Source organism: Tachypleus tridentatus, chromosome 10 (genome assembly GCF_004210375.1).
Source record: "Tachypleus tridentatus isolate NWPU-2018 chromosome 10, ASM421037v1, whole genome shotgun sequence".
Lineage (NCBI taxonomy): Eukaryota > Metazoa > Arthropoda > Merostomata > Xiphosura > Limulidae > Tachypleus > Tachypleus tridentatus.
The window spans coordinates 123,305,324-123,321,741 of NC_134834.1; the positions used below are offsets into that span (position 1 = coordinate 123,305,324).

The 16,418-nt window shown below is 35.5% G+C and overlaps 1 protein-coding gene across 1 annotated transcript; it reads left to right on the plus strand.

Moving 5' to 3' along the window:
* Positions 1-276: 276 nt before the first annotated feature.
* Positions 277-15,060, plus strand: LOC143228476 (homeobox protein CDX-1-like). The gene is made up of 2 exons (XM_076459729.1): positions 277-1,080; positions 14,738-15,060. The coding sequence occupies exons 1-2, from the start codon at positions 738-740 to the stop codon at positions 15,058-15,060; spliced, it is 666 nt and encodes a 221-aa protein (XP_076315844.1). The 5' UTR covers positions 277-737.
* Positions 15,061-16,418: the final 1,358 nt, after the last annotated feature.

The following is a 16,418-nucleotide window of genomic DNA, read 5'->3' on the forward strand; positions in this document are numbered from 1 at the left end:
TACTGATTTAGAATTAATCAAAACCCTTATAGTCTTGACTTCCTGGCGCGTACTAAAAACCACTTTCTGGTCTCGAGGGTAGGAGTGCCATGCTGGAGTCGGCTCTCTGACTTTTCTAAAAGCTCCTCCCACTACTTTGTCCCACTTAACCATGTGACAAATAATCTTATTCATTGGCAGAATTGGAATTTCTGGGCGGTGCCAAGAGGTGTACACACGCCGTAGAAAGTTATGTCAACGAGCTAGTATCTAGTACATTCTACTTTGCACCGAAAGAGTTGCTGTTCCTAGAAAGTTGACATTTGGGTATTAAGACTAGAGATTCTTGGTCTAGCAAAGGGAACTAAACATCTTATAGCTTCGTTATCCGGCTGTACCTTACTGTTCATTATAACAATCCTTTTTTCTTATTTCGGACAGCGTACGTCTATAATATGTCCAGAAATAGGTGACACTATGGTTCTGTACTACAACACTCATTGCAGTATGTTCACTACAAATTCTCATCAGGAGGCTTTTAATCCTTACCCTTACACATCACAGCCAATCCAGCAGGCTCCATTAACTCACTATGGGTCAGGTCAACAGGGTTACGAAGTGGGGTGTCCAGTGTCTGAGGCGATGTTTCAACAAGGCTGGCACGCTCAATCCGTTTACCCGGTTTCTAGCATCAACGGTTCTCTGTGTTCTCGTGCATCTGTCCAACCTGTCAGTTACGAGGACTGGCCTCAACCGCAATGCTCACCGACAACTCCCGGCCCTGTACCAATGTAGGCATGCCAGTCAACTTGTCTTCAGCACCCGCTGGTCAGCCATGTAATTTTGGGCTACCGACCTATAGGCCGGATGAAACAGTAACCAATTTTCAAGGGTCTGTTAGCATGGCGGACCTAGTTCAACAATGCTCTGACGTCGGAGCTGGTATTTCAACTGATGGTTCTCCCTCTCCGTGCTCCGGAGTCGGACCTGGTCTGATCCCGTCTCCAGGAAGCTTACATTCCTCTCGACCACCACCTACCCGGAGTCCCTACGAATGGATTACACGACCGTCATATCAACAGCAAGGCCAGTTGATACCAGGTCAGTTCCTTTAGGCAATGAGCTGAACAAAACTTGTATTCTTTATTTAAATGAGATAAAGTATTTTCTTGTATGTACAGTCTCAGTTCCCTGTAATACGGTTTCTCATGACTATTGTCAGAGTTCTCTGTAATCATGTGACTCATGACTGTTGTAATAGTTCTCTGTAATATTATTGCTCACTATTGGCACAGTTCTCTGCAATGCTATTCCTCGTGACTATTGTTGACAACGTGGATTAATTTTAACGGTTTCAACTATTTGTTCAGCGGTTAACTTTAGCCGTATTATTGATGTGAAACATTTAAAATATAGTACACAATCTTTCCTTGTACAAAAATTCTGAAAATTTAATTCGTCAACTAAACAACATACAACAAAATGAGTAGGCTTAATTTCTAAAACAAAGAAACCAGGTCTCCAGTAGAAAGTTATAATAATACTATTATTACAATATAACGTTAAACTTAAGGTGTGATGGAACTTATGTTGGATCGCGTTGAAGATAGTTTCCATCTGACGTAATGAAAGGTTCAGTACCTGGTGAAAGACAGGTCGTACGAAGGACTTGATGAAAATGGATGGATAACTTATATAACTCTTAATCTCAAGGATAACGTAAGGTTAAATATGGATGGATAACCTCTATAGCTAAGATTTGGATCTTAGAGCTGACGTAAGGTTATGTGTGTGAAACAATTAGTTTTATAACGAACTTATCATGTGATGAAAAGTATGATATAGAAATGTCATTTAATTTACCGAGACAGTTAATGGTTCCTTATAAAGAACAGAAACAAGAAAACCCATATGTCAACAAACAGTCACTATCAAACTATATCTGAATAAATAGAGGATTAGTTGTATAGAGTAAATGTTTTACGTTTAATTAAATAAATAATGGCTCAGAAAAGAAAGTAAAAACTATAATATAAAACTAAACTACATTAAGATCTGTAATTAGGGTTAACTTACACAGTCATATAAATCCATAGTCTAATGAATCCAGAAAGATTTTTAACGCACTAATCCCCTTCATAGAGATTTAGTGTTTTTTTGTTTCTGTGTTGGTCTATTGTTTATTGTACTTGTGTTTATTACACAATGTTTTTATAATTTAATTTACCTGTAAAAAAAATTATAGTTCTTAAAATACCATCACACGTTTTTACTGGTCTTAAATTTCACAAATTGTATTAAAATAGACCTTTTATGATAGATATAATGACTAGTTCTTTACCTCACCCCAGAAAATTTATAATGTTGTATATATGAAAGCTCATCTTTAATTTTGGCATACTTGTAATATTTATATTGTTGTTTCTACACTTCTACAGATTTATACTGTTATTTCTACATCTGTTGTTTTCTCTTAGTGTTATTTTCTATTATTCAGGTATGATTTAGAAGTTACACGGTGCACTATTTAACCAGTTTCACGTTTGCCTTTTTATTTCAAACGGTTCTTTGTTGAATTTCATGTGAAACTACCTGAGAGTTGTCTACCTTAGTCGTCCATAACACCACCCACCACTAATCTTTGGGCCACTCTTTCCCAACGAATAGTAGAATTGATTATATATGTAAAAATGGCTGGTTTGGGTTGAGAAAATCTTTATGTAGAGGAGCGAACAACGTTTCGACCTTCTTCGGTCATGGTCAGGTTCACTTAGAACTGATTGCAATATAATAACACTGATGAAAGGGCGAGTGCAATAGGTGATCAGATTCGAACCGGCAACACAACTTATGAGTTGACCAGCCTACCACATAGAAGTTCTTTTTTTTTGAAGGAAAACTCGATCTTTTATCGAGTTAACTCTAATTTCTGTACATTGTGTTTTGAACAGTGTAAAAACAGTGTAATTAGACGTTGTATTGAACATTAAACAAAGGTATATCAATGAAATGTGGTAAAATAACTCGGGTGTTACCTAAAATTCAAATTAACTAACTTGCACTGTTGTGATAAAAATTATATGAAGTTAGTGTGTTGACTAATGACGCAAACCTATTAACAATAATGTCACGTATTGAGCAAATACTAATCAAGTTAAACAAGGGTTTTTAATTATCTTATTTTTATTCAAAACTCTAATGATCAAACGTAAGACTATTATGTGTGAAGGTTGAATGTCAGCAAAACCTGCAAAAACAATATATAACCTGAAACTTGCATAAGTATTCAGCCCCCAAAGTTAGAACTTGTTAAAAGCATGTTTGGCAGTAATTACAGTTGTGATACTTTATGGATAAATCTGTACCAGCTTTGTACAATGGGGTTGTGTAAATTTGTAACCATTCTTCATGGCAAAATTTCTCCAATTCTGACCCAAGTTCTTTCAAGATTGTTGATAGAATGCAATGTTCAAGTCTTCTATACATTTTCCATTGGAATAATGCCAGGACTTTGATTGGGCTACTCCAAGACAGTCATTTTCTTTTTTTGAGACCACTCCAGTGTAGCTTTGTCATTGTGCTTTTGGTCATTGTCCTGTTGAAATGTGATTTTTTGAGCCTGTTTCAGGTTCTTGGTTACTTCAAGCAGGTTTTCCTTTAGGATTTTCTTGTACTATACTTCTTCCCTTCATTCTATATAAGCTTCCAAGTCCCTGGTGATGACAACTGTCCTCACAACATGGTGCTCTCCCTACCATCTTCCCTTCATTATACACAAGATTCCCAGTCCCTGGTGATGAGAAGTGTCATCACAACATGATGCTCTCCTACCATCTTCCCTTCATTCTTACAAGTTTCCCAGTCCCTGGTGATGAGAACTGTCCTCACAACATGATGCTCTCCCTACCATCTTCCCTTCATTTTATACAAGATTCCCAGTCCCTGGTGATGAGAACTGTCATCACAACATGATGCTCTCCCTACCATCTTCCCTTCATTCTATACAAGATTCCCAGTCCCTGGTGATGAGAACTGTCTTCACAACATGATGCTCTCCCTACCATCTTTCCTTCATTCTATACAAGCTTCCCAATCCCTGGTGATGAAAACTGTCCTCACAACATGATGCTCTCCCTACCATCTTCCCTTCATTCTTTACAAGTTTCCCAGTCCCTGGTGATGAGAACTGTCCTCACAACATGGTGCTCTCCCTACTACCTTCCTTTTATTTTACACAAGCTACCCAATCCCTGGTGATGAGAACTGTCCTCACAACATGATGCTCTCCTACTATCTTCCCTTCCTTCTATACAAGATTCCCAGTCCTTGGTGATGAGAACTGTCATCACAACATGATGCTCTCCCTACCATCTTCCCTTCATTTTTTACAAGCTTCTCAATCCCTGGTGATGAGAAGTGTCATGACAACATGATGCTCTCCCTGCTATCTTCCCTTCATTCTATATAAGCTTTCCAGTCCCTGGTGATGAGAAGTGTCATGACAACATGATGCTCTCCCTACTATCTTCCGTTCATTCCTCACAAGCTACCCAATCCCTGGTGATGAGAACTGTCCTGACAACATGATGCTCTCCCTGCTATCTTCCCTTCATTCTATATAAGCTTTCCAGTCCCTGGTGATGAAAAGTGTCATGACAACATGATGCTCTCCCTACCATCTTTCCTTCATTCTTTACAAGCTTCCCAGTCCCTGGTGATGAGAACTTTCCACACAGCATGATGCTCTTCCTACTATCCCAACTGTAAATGAGCCAAAATTGAGTTTTCTGTCTCGTACAACCAAAAAAACCTGCCACATGTCTGCAGTATCATTTACATGTTTTGTTACAAACTTCATAATGTATTTAAGATGATTCTTTTTCAGTAGCAGCATCTTTCTTGTAGAGCCAATGATACTGTCCATGTTTGAACATTGGCTTCCATATTATACTTTGCAAATATTTCTAAAGTTACTGTTGGCTTCACAGTAGCATCTCTAACTTAACCAGTTTCCTGCTTGCCTGAGTGCTTAGTTTGGATGGGTGTCCTGGTCTGAAGCACATTCCATTTCTTAATAATGGACTCACATGTATAATCAATGAGTTTGAAATTTATTTGTGATCTTCTCTTGGTCTGTACTTCTCTACCACTCTATCTCTGACTTGTTTGGAAAACTCATTGGTATTAGTTGTTGGTTAGTTATATCACTACTTTAGTTGTCACTTGAACAGATCTGTTTATTGTGAATTCAAGTTAAACCACTTTAAATGCATACACAGACAGAGAACATTACACTAATTTTATATTCTTGCAAACTAATAATTTGCACCTGAACTGATTTAGGGTTACAGTTGCAGTGGAGAATATTCTAACTTTCATAATATCCTCGATGGTTTTAGTTTCTAATTTTGGAATATGTAGATTGTGTTGGTTTTAAATGTAAAGTTGGAAACTTTCCTGATTTCAAACTCACATGACAACAAAGTGTGGAAATCTTGCAGGAGTTGGTGGGTGAATACTTTACAAGGCACTGTATTACTGTGTCCACCTTCGTTCTTTTCAAACAAATAGGTCAAGAACAACTGTATTAAGATTATATTTATTATTAAAAGTTTATTTTAGGTTTGAATTTTCAAAATTAAAAACTGGCTTTGTGTATATATATATATATATAATTATAACTAAAAAGTTTTACTTATTGAAAGTAATAAAAAACTAAAAGGGTAAACTTTTATCTTTTGAACATTGAAATGTAATTACAAAATTAAGCTTACATGTTGAAAATTTGAAATTTAATCGAAATGAAGTTTTTATTAAAAAAGTGCTAAACCCCAATGTATTAAAATAACTTTTATAGAAAAAAGTAAAATTTACTTGGAAATTAAATTAATCGAAAAACAAAGTCTTAACGTTTACTGTAAAAAAGTTACGGTTGATGGATTAAAAAACGGATTTTGAACTTCCTACGTTTTCTTGTTGAACATTAGTCTGAAAGGTCAATGTCCAGTATAAGAGATGACCTGTATGTGGTGCCCGTTCTTGATGTAAAAATGATGGATGATAATTAGCTGATCACGTGCTGGACACACACATACTCAGATCATTGGAACGTCAGGGGTCGAAGGTGTAGTGGCCACACTGGCTATCGATTCCCACGGGCTCTTTGCTGGACATATTAGACATCATTGAAAACATGTAGTTACCTTGTTGGACCACCAAGTTGAGTGATTAATCAGTTGTACATGAGTGAAATCGGAATTGGACTAAAAAGAGAATATACTTCTGTTTCTTGAGATAATAAACCAGCAGTGCTGCTATATTACAAAAAATATTTTATAGCAAAATATGTTGAACGTTCTTAGTAAATATTCATAAAGATAAAAAAACCTAATTTCATATGAATTTCTTCAGGTAATTTTGTTGAACAATTTAGTTCTTTATTATGTTGCTCCTAACTTATAGTGAAACAAATTTGGGGAATTTTTTTTTTCCGTTCGTGATATAGCATGTATGATGAAATTATCTTGTTCATCACCCCTCTTCAGATAGTTAAAACTTGGGATTTATTTTTATATAGCAGTTAAGCACTCAAAGCTTTACCCTGCTCTAGCAGTTAAGGCCTTTATCTTTACCCTCTTCTAGCATTTAATAATACTCTAGTGGAAAATAACCCACGTTCGAATCTCGATTGAATTAATATTTTTCAGAGTTAATAGCAGGAACTTTATAAATTTTGAGAAGAATGTACAGGATTTACTCTTACAGTTTCAAATTTTATGTGGAATTTTATGTATTATTGGTAGTTTCTACGAGTTCACAAAACTCGACGTGCGGTTTCTTCACTGATATTCGAACCTACGTCAACCTGTTCTACTGGGTACTTTGAAACTAATGTTAATAGTGGCTGTTAAACTGAGACAAAATTAAAAATAAGAACGCGATTTATTGTAAAACAAAGCAGGTGTCACTTTCCAAGAAACCTGTTGTTAAAAGTAAAGACAAATCTAGAACCTGGTTTTCTTTCTGAGGCGAAATAATAGTTTCGTTGATTTCTAACGTCTATATAGAAACCTGTTCCTGTTTTTAAACATCTTATCATAAAGACACATACAATGTGATGAATAAAGATGGACCTAGTCTTGGTAACCAACTTTCACCCTTTGCCAGTGGGTGACCTTGTCCGACACGGAGACATATATGACGAAGCCTCTCACCTCTTAAGAAATCACACTAAAGATAAGAAGAACCGCTGAAGATACGCTGATGCGCCCAGCCCCAGGGCTAGCATTTGCTGACGGTCAGAGGACAATCCACAGCGACCTCCAGAATCACTCCAGCTGTGGGAGGGAAGGGCCACCTGCGACAGCTCAAGCCTTGAGGGTAGTATTTAACCCTGCTTGGACAGGAGAGGGCGACCGGGCGGTGCCTTTTGGCACCTGGGGATGGGCAATTGACGGTGAAAGAGATACGTCCTTATGAACACAAGTTAATCTCCAGCTAGATCTCCGTCTGCTTGGCTGCGCGGAAAGTTTGAGGGGGGGAGGTACTTAACAAATGGATTTAGAATTAATATATCATTAGTTGAGGGGGCGGAGTTATAGGAGAGATATAACAACTCGAAACTCATGTTGGTGCTGAGGCCGCCGTGTAACGATCTCTTAACGTTTACTTTTTAGATAATCGTTCTTGTTGTTTCCATGGGGACGTGGTGAACTATTGGCTCCCCTGTCGTCACTTGTTTTCTCTTCTGTAACTAAATATACAGATGATAAAGCTAAGACTTAAACTATTGTTTTGCTATAGATTTTTATCTAAACAGTTTCTAACTAACATAAATAAGAATTTTCCATTACCTTAATTCGATGCAAAGAAAATTTAAATCCACAATAACTTAACGACACGAAATTTATGTAGATAATAGTTTTGACACTCCACCTGTCTCTTTCAGTCCAAATTTTTTTTTTTCTAGATTGTGAAAATTTATATACACACAAACTTGTTCATCGTAGTGGACCCATAAGTTTAGTTTAAATAACTTTACATTGTATTGTTTATTTATCTAAAATTAAAATTATCTTCCAGTCTAGAAAGAGCTAAAACTACAGCTGGAAATAAAAACATCTGTAGGTAAATATAATAGAACTCCAGTTGAAATATAGTACAATGACAGATGTCTTTCTATATATATTGTAATTTTTCAAAGTTGTACTATACACGTGTATAGTACTAGATTGTGAAAATTTATATACACACAAACTTGTTCATCGTAGTGGACCCATAAGTTTAGTTTAAATAACTTTACATTGTATTGTTTATTTATCTAAAATTAAAATTATCTTCCAGTCTAGAAAGAGCTAAAACTACAGCTGGAAATAAAAACATCTGTAGGTAAATATAATAGAACTCCAGTTGAAATATAGTACAATGACAGATGTCTTCTATATATATTGTAATTTTTCAAAGTTGTACTATACACGTGTATAGTACTAGATTGTGAAAATTTATATACACACAAACTTGTTCATCGTAGTGGACCCATAAGTTTAGTTTAAATAACTTTACATTGTATTGTTTATTTATCTAAAATTAAAATTATCTTCCAGTCTAGAAAGAGCTAAAACTACAGCTGGAAATAAAACATCTGTAGGTAAATATAATAGAACTCCAGTTGAAATATAGTACAATGACAGATGTCTTTCTATATATATTGTAATTTTTCAAAGTTGTACTATACACGTGTATAGTTTCGTGACGTGTTCTATGCTGTTTTGCTTCGTTATGTTTGTTGGTTATGTGTATATAAAGACATCTGTGGTTAAGAATACACGATATGTTCTAGTTTACGTTTATTGGTGATCTCTGTAAATGAATTTTACACATAAAATAGGCAACACTGTAAAGTTTCAGTTGATTGTATTTCGATCTTTTGATTAGTGTAATAGGTTCACACTGAAGTTAGTTACTATGATATAGGGTTAACTCTAATCACAAAATGTGTATTTCCTCCCCTACACTGCCATCTTGTCCCACTATCTTCTATTAGGATGCGAATTCCTTTATCACATTCCTCTGATCAAACCACAGTACTTGACCTGTCAAGTAGTGCTTAAAAGTACACAATGTATTCACACCGTTTTATTTTAAGAATTAAAAAACAACATAATTTCCGAAGGTAATGAAAATATTAAAGAAGATGAAAAATGCGTGTAAAACCGGTAACATGTGAACATATAAAATCAGTAAACAAGGAACACTCATTTCGCTGTAACAAACTCTATAGGCACAAACATGAACTATTTGTTAACCGGAAAAGATTTTCACGTTTGACATAATATCAAAATCATCTTTTTCACTCCAATTAATAAATCATTACGCTGTTTAGTGAGTGTATAAGAGTGTACATTGTATGATTAGTTCTATTTTCCATAGTACATTGTATAATTGGTGCTATTGACCATAGTACACTGTGTGATTAGTTAGTTATATTGTCCATAGTACACTGTTTGGTCATTTCTGTTGTCCATAGTACACTGTGTGGTTAGTTCTCATGTCCATAGTACATTGTCTGGTCAGTTATATTGTCCATAGTACACTGTTCGGTCAGTTCTGTTATCCATAGTACACTGTTCGGTCAGTTCTGTTGTCAATAGTACACTGTGTGGTTAGTTCTGTTGTCCATAGTACATTGTCTGGTCAGTTATATTGTCCTTAGTACACTGTTCGGTCAGTTCTGTTGTCCATAGTACGTACACTGTGTGACTAGTTCTATTGTCCATAGCACACTGTATGATTAGTTTTCTTGACCATAGTACACTATGTGATTAGTTCTATTGTCCATAATACACTGTGCAGTCAGTTCTATTGTCCACAGTACACTGTGTGATTAGTTCTATTGTCCACAATACACTGTGTGATTAGTTCTATTGTCCACAGTATACTGTGTGATTAGTTCTATTGTCCACAATACACTGTGTGATGAGTTCTATTGTCCACAGTACACTGTGTAATTAGTTCTATTGTCCACAGTACACTGTGTGATTAGTTCTATTGTCCACAGTACACTGTGTGGTTAGTTCTATTGTCCACAGTACACTGTGTGATTATTTCTATTGTCCACAATACACTGTGTGATGAGTTCTATTGTCCACAATACACTGTGTGATTAGTTCTATTGTCCACAATACACTGTGTGATTAGTTCTGTTGTCCATGGTACACTGTGATTAGTTCTGTTGACCATAGCACACTGTGTGATTAGTTCTGTTGTCCATAGTACACTGTGATTGGTGCTATTGTCCGCAGTACACTGTGTGATTAGTTCTATTGTCCATAGTTCACTGTTCGGTCAGTTCTATTGTCCATAGTACACTGTGTAATCACTTCCATTGTTCACACTCAACACTGTATGGTCAGTTCTGCTGTTCGCAGTAGGTCTAAATTAATTTGTGGTAATCAGTCCAATTTGTGGAATAAAGTCATATTTATCACAGCGAATGCCCCTCCCTCTCCCGAGGGCCAGATGTAGTCATGAGTTGAACAAAATGTATGATAATAATTAGTTGGACACTTTGTTTACCGTGAACGATGTATGGAACTCTAAGGTTTGTATATCTATAAATACCGATAACGTTCTTTACGTGCACGTGGTGTATAGTTAAATCTACTTATTCGAAATGGAACTTAGAAAGTGAATAAACCTAACTTAATATATTTTTATTTCACGTGTTAACGTTTCGAATAATAAATGGGGTCTTGAAACAGACATTTATTTGCTGTTTTAGAATCCTTTTACAAATTCATTCGTTTCTTCTACCTTATTATTTCTTTGTTATAATGTTAAAACGTGCAGTAGACTACAAACACAGATGATATTAGGTTGAAGTTTCATGCAATCAAATACAACTTAAATAAAGGTAAGGCTTAACTATAAAAATGATTAGCTTTTGCAAATGCTGCTTAGTTTGATAATAGTTACTATTAACAATAAGAAATAGAAAAATTAAATTTTATAGATGAACAAAATACTGATATTTTCACTAAGTGTGGTACCATTACTGTGTAGGTCGCATGATGGTTAGGGCTACAGGCTAAGTGTGGTACCATTACTGTGTAGGTCGCATGATGGTTAGGGCTACAGACTAAATGTGGTACCATTACTGTGTAGGTTGCATGATGGTTAGGGCTACAGACTAAGTGGTACCATTACTGTGTAGGTCGCATGAAGGTTAGGTTGCACGACTCGCAATCTGCGAGCTACAAATTCGAATTCCGTCACCGAACATGCTCGCTATTTCAGCCATGGGGCGTTATAAAATTACAGTCAATCCAACTTTCAGTTGGTAAACGAGTTGGTGGTATGCGGTGTTGACTATCCATCTGTCCTTTAGTAGTCTGTTACCCTAACTTAGGGAAGGCTAGCTCTGATGACTCTCCAGTAGATTCGCTCGAAATTCAACAAAAAAAAAAACCCACCAACAAACACAACACTATCGGCCAGTTATCTCAGTTGATGAGATCACCGAGGGTTCGAGCCCTACATAAGTAAGACGTATCTTCCTTGCACAGGAAACTACAAACCAGCTAGTCTTACGTCTGTAATGGGAAAAGATCTAGAAACAGAGCATTATAAAAGTAAGTTGGTGAAATATAAAAAAAGAAAAGTTGAAGCGGTAATGATGCCTTATTTTTCTTTTCGTCGAGAATCTGTTATTTAAGTAATAAAACTGGTGTAATAACATGCTGTTGTGACAGCAGTAAGTCTTCGGTTTTAAACTGTTAAAATCAGGGGTTCGATTTTCTTCGGCGGACACAACAGATAGTCTCATGTGGCTTTGCTATAAGATAAAAAGGGGCGGATAACATCATACAAAAGATTAGCTGAACAAATCGCTTGGGTAAAGGTTGGATAAAAAAGATAATGGAAAAAAACTGGTCAACTGGATATTAGTGTGGTTGGACTGGAGATCGCATCAGGTTGTTGTTAATGATGTTTCGTTAACCTGGACCCTTGTTACTCTGGAGTACCTCATGGGTCAGTGCTTGAACTCTCTTTTTCCTGCTTTCCATGATGATACTGATTAAGACATAATTAGCAGATTAGTAAAGATTTCTGACATTAAGTTATTGGGTGTTAACAGTTGCACCACAGGATCAGTTGATAAACTGTAGAAATATTTGCTATATATTCTTTAACTGCATTAAGTGCAAGGTAAAGCATTAGGGTTACAAGAATTTGGATCACAAACTGGGAATCTATTCGATAGAACTATGTAACACAAGTTTCGTTCCTGGATAGTATGTGTTATTTCTTAATTGCTTATGTTATAAAAGTACACAAAATGGCCATTATTCCCTTCAAACTTTGCTTTTGTGACCTGGATAATGAAATTTAGAAATTAACCTATTTTTATGTAAAAACGGGCAAATTTGCACATTTTAATTTACATAGGGTCTGAATAAAACAACATATGAATTAAGATTTATATGTATTTATACTAAAGTTATACAAAAATGTTTAGAAGTGAGTAGTTTCTCGAGATTTGCGACTGTAATGTAAATCTCACGTATCAGCCAACAAATTTTGTCTCCCATCATGTTTTGTTATACGCTCCCAGGTCACAAAAGTAAAGTTTAAAGGGAAAAATAGGTTGTTTTTTTTCATTTACTTTAGGCATAAGCAATTGGGAAATAACACTTTCTGCCCAGAAACAAGAAAAAGTAAAAATTTTGTTGTATAGTGTAGTGTGGGTGAAAAAGGATCAAGCAGTGCACTGTTACTAGTAGCAACTCCAATAAAATTACAGGATGTTCTTATAGACTTTGATTACAAATTAACCAAGGTAATAAATTCATACAAGTTAGGTTCAACTTTGGATTGTCGAAAATTATACCGACTTGCTGGAAAGAATATGTGGATAATTCCGGGATTGGAAAGGTGAACTTATAGGAATAAGTTAAGATTTTTAAATTTTTTCTCTTGATAATAGGTTATCTGCTTTATTGATAGAATGTGTTCTAGTTTCTTTGTGCCGTCGTATGGAGATAGTAGGACACGTTTACGGTTTGGAAAAAGACTCCAGTTAAGACAGTTTCATCGGGTGATCGACTACTAGAGTTAGTTTAAGCACGTATTGAATGAGTTCCTGAAAATTTTATTTCTCTGTAGCTCAGCAGTAGGATCAGGAGGACGTAGAATGCTAGAATTCTTGGTTCAATCCCCATGTAAGGAAGAGTGCTTATTGTGTTGTTTCGCATAGAAAAAATTATACTTTATAAAGTTTAGAAATGGCTTGAATGGGTAACAAAGTAATCTCTATTCACAAGTTTAAGACATTAATCAACGTTTTATGATCATATCATCATCAAATCTGTATTATTATATGTCGTAATTCCATAAATTTATCACGCAAATTTCATTTTTACTTTACTAACTAAAAGTAAAATTAACAAGTCCACTAATTTACGTAGAATGGACTTTGTGCAAATATGTCTCGCTCTTTTTTTTTTTTAATGGTACATTTTGACTTTTCGAACAATCAGGACTGTATCAGTTTTACCCACGAAACGTATCCTTTTTGTAACAAATATTTTTGGACGACAAATTAGAAGTGCGAGGCATTGACAAACGTAATTGCTACTAAAGCGGGATAGCAGCTTTTTCTTCAAACGTGGCTTAGTTTACAGGCTTACTGTCGGGATTTCAGACACATTTACAACCTAAATATGCTTGTTCTTGAAAGCTAAGTGCACTAAAAAAGTACACTTAGTTTCTGGGTAGAGCACAGATGTGCAATTTAAACACCACCTCGATTTGTGTGCACTTAAAGAAAAGTCACTTCCGCCGTGAAACACTAAACTGAAAGTGCCCACTTCTGATCCCAAAGTCTGACTAATTTGAAGTGTTTGAACATTGATATCGTTGTTTTATTAGAGGTTTTAGAACTAAGGCCTAAAAAGTAGAAAAAGTTTACTCTAGAGACAAAGTTAGGGCCCGTAAGTGTGTAATTTCAGTTATTTGCGAATAAATAAACGTAAGTTAATAAATTAAAATATATATTTGTTTCACTATGTTCTCTCGATAACAATGATTTCATATTTTAATAATATAATAGTACATTTACAAAGTAGTATAGAGGGATTATGTTACTCTTGCTACCATGTTTAGTTCGCACGACATATGACGTGTATATTACTAACGCTAACACCTTTCGGTAAAATTAGAACTACTTCCTAAGCTAACGCGGTGGTTGTTCTCGCCACGTTCCCTACTTCAAGACAGGAGGCGTGACAAACACGTCGGATATTTATTCCGCTTGCCACAGTATTTACGTGTACGTCATGTATTTTTCATTGGTTAGGCTTAATTACCGTTTCTGTATAACCTTCTAGCTATTACTTTCTTATATATCTTTAATAAAATTAGTGAATTGCAAATATAAGACACGATGTTGCCACTAGTGTTACTGTAACATAAGTAAATGGAATTTATTGTGAATAAACATTACTGTAACACATTTAAGCTGGCCTAATTATAACGAAATGTTGATTGATGGTTAACAAGTGTTTAATTAGAAACTTTTGTATATAAATTCTTCGCTTTCTGTATGGTTTGGTTTTGTATTTTACGCAAAGCTACTTGACGGCTATCTGCGCACTTTCTGCATGTGTTTCATAAATCATTATATTTAGAAGTAGTAAATTATTATTTTTCACTAATCTATACAATATGAAAATGTATCATGTTTTAACTACATTTACAGGCAGAACTAGGACTAAAGATAAGTACAGAACAGTGTACACCGATCATCAGCGGTTGGAACTTGAGAAAGAGTTTCATTACAGCCGCTATATTACCATCCGGAGAAAGACGGAGCTGGCTACCATGTTAGGCCTATCAGACCGCCAAGTGAAAATTTGGTTCCAAAACCGCCGAGCTAAAGAAAGAAAACAGGCACGGAAAAAGGAAGAAGTTCTTCGAAAGGAAATAGATGAAGCTCAACACATTAACTCGATTCCAGCCTTCAATATTGTAAACAAACCTGTTTCTACTGCAATTAATATTGACTCACGACATTATACTTAGGCCTAAAGGTGTTCTAGCCGCGGGCTATTTACAGTTACAAACGTTCCTTGAATTCAGTTGAACATTCATTTTACTGTAACATGAATCCATTTAACTTAGTGGTAAAAGCCACTGGAAAGTCAACATTGTGACACATTAAAGTTTATTTATAATGTCCAGAACTTAATAACCAAGTAAAGGATGTGCCAATTATTATGCTTAAATGTGCAATCATGAGAGTATGAAACATTTGATATGTTCTACGGTCAACAGTAGCGAATGCGAAGACCGCTGAGCTGTTTTGTATACATTGTTAGCTTCGGCTTGGAAAATTGAAAAAAGAAATGGATTATTTAACGTTTTTGGTTTATTTGGATCACATGAACATTGAAAAATTCGGAGATGGAAAATATAATTAAATATATTTTAATTATGTATGCCTATATACTATTCAGAAATAGGTACTTCAGGTATAAAGTGTTTGTGTGACGTCAGCTGAACGTACAGAACTACAATGCAACGTTTTATAGTATTATTAATTATAGCATACTAGAAATGACAACACACGTCTTTATTTGACGTACTTCAGTGTAAATGACAATACGCTTCATTCTTTATTTGACGTATTTTGGTATAAATGACAATACACTATTACATCTTTATTTGACGTAATCATCTCTTTGAAGTGGGAGGTAAGTTGACAAGTAATGTTTAGAATTACTGATGATCGGAGATGAAGCGCACCCTATTTGATGTTTTTCTCAGGACGATCTGTAAAAATAGCTAAAACGTTTTACAACCTTGTCGTTCTGACATCTATTCGCATTCTTGTTTTTTTCCCAGGCCGTTTGTTTTCTCCAAGGGCATACAAACACTGTGAGCTATTGGACATGGTCTAATCCGATGCTCTTTCGCAGTTCGACCTGCTTTAAACGGTAATTGCTTGATCTATTATATCTGAAGTAATGTTAAAGACGTCCAGCTTCTCTACAATAAGTTTTTCCACTTACTGAACGACCGAATCTAACTTTAGTGCGTTTCTAGCTACCATGACGACGCTAGGCAGAACACAGAACACTGCACACATTCTTGTTATGAAAACACAAAATACGACATTCCCGTTTAGGGTAAAAATGTGGGCAACTGTAAAAAGGTTCAATTCGTTACGGTAACAGAGAACACCAAACGTCACTTAGAAATTAGCCCACACTTTACAAATGCCCGAAGTTTACACAGAACTGGAATAAAACGGAAGTAACTGCTATTTGTTAGAAAACACGTATAGAATTTGAACAGATTTAGTGAAATCTAAACATTTTAAAGAGTGGATTATCTCAAGTCTTTGAACGATCTATTTTCGCTTTTTTTTTACACATGTA

What these genes read in the sequence shown, in the direction of transcription:
- LOC143228476 (XM_076459729.1), top strand. Translation starts at nt 738, where the DNA reads ATGCTCACCGACAACTCCCGGCCCTGTACCAATGTAGGCATGCCAGTC. An exon ending in GCAAGGCCAGTTGATACCAG is followed by an intron (nt 1,081 to 14,737) that starts GTCAGTTCCTTT and finishes CTACATTTACAG; the next exon opens with GCAGAACTAGGACTAAAGAT.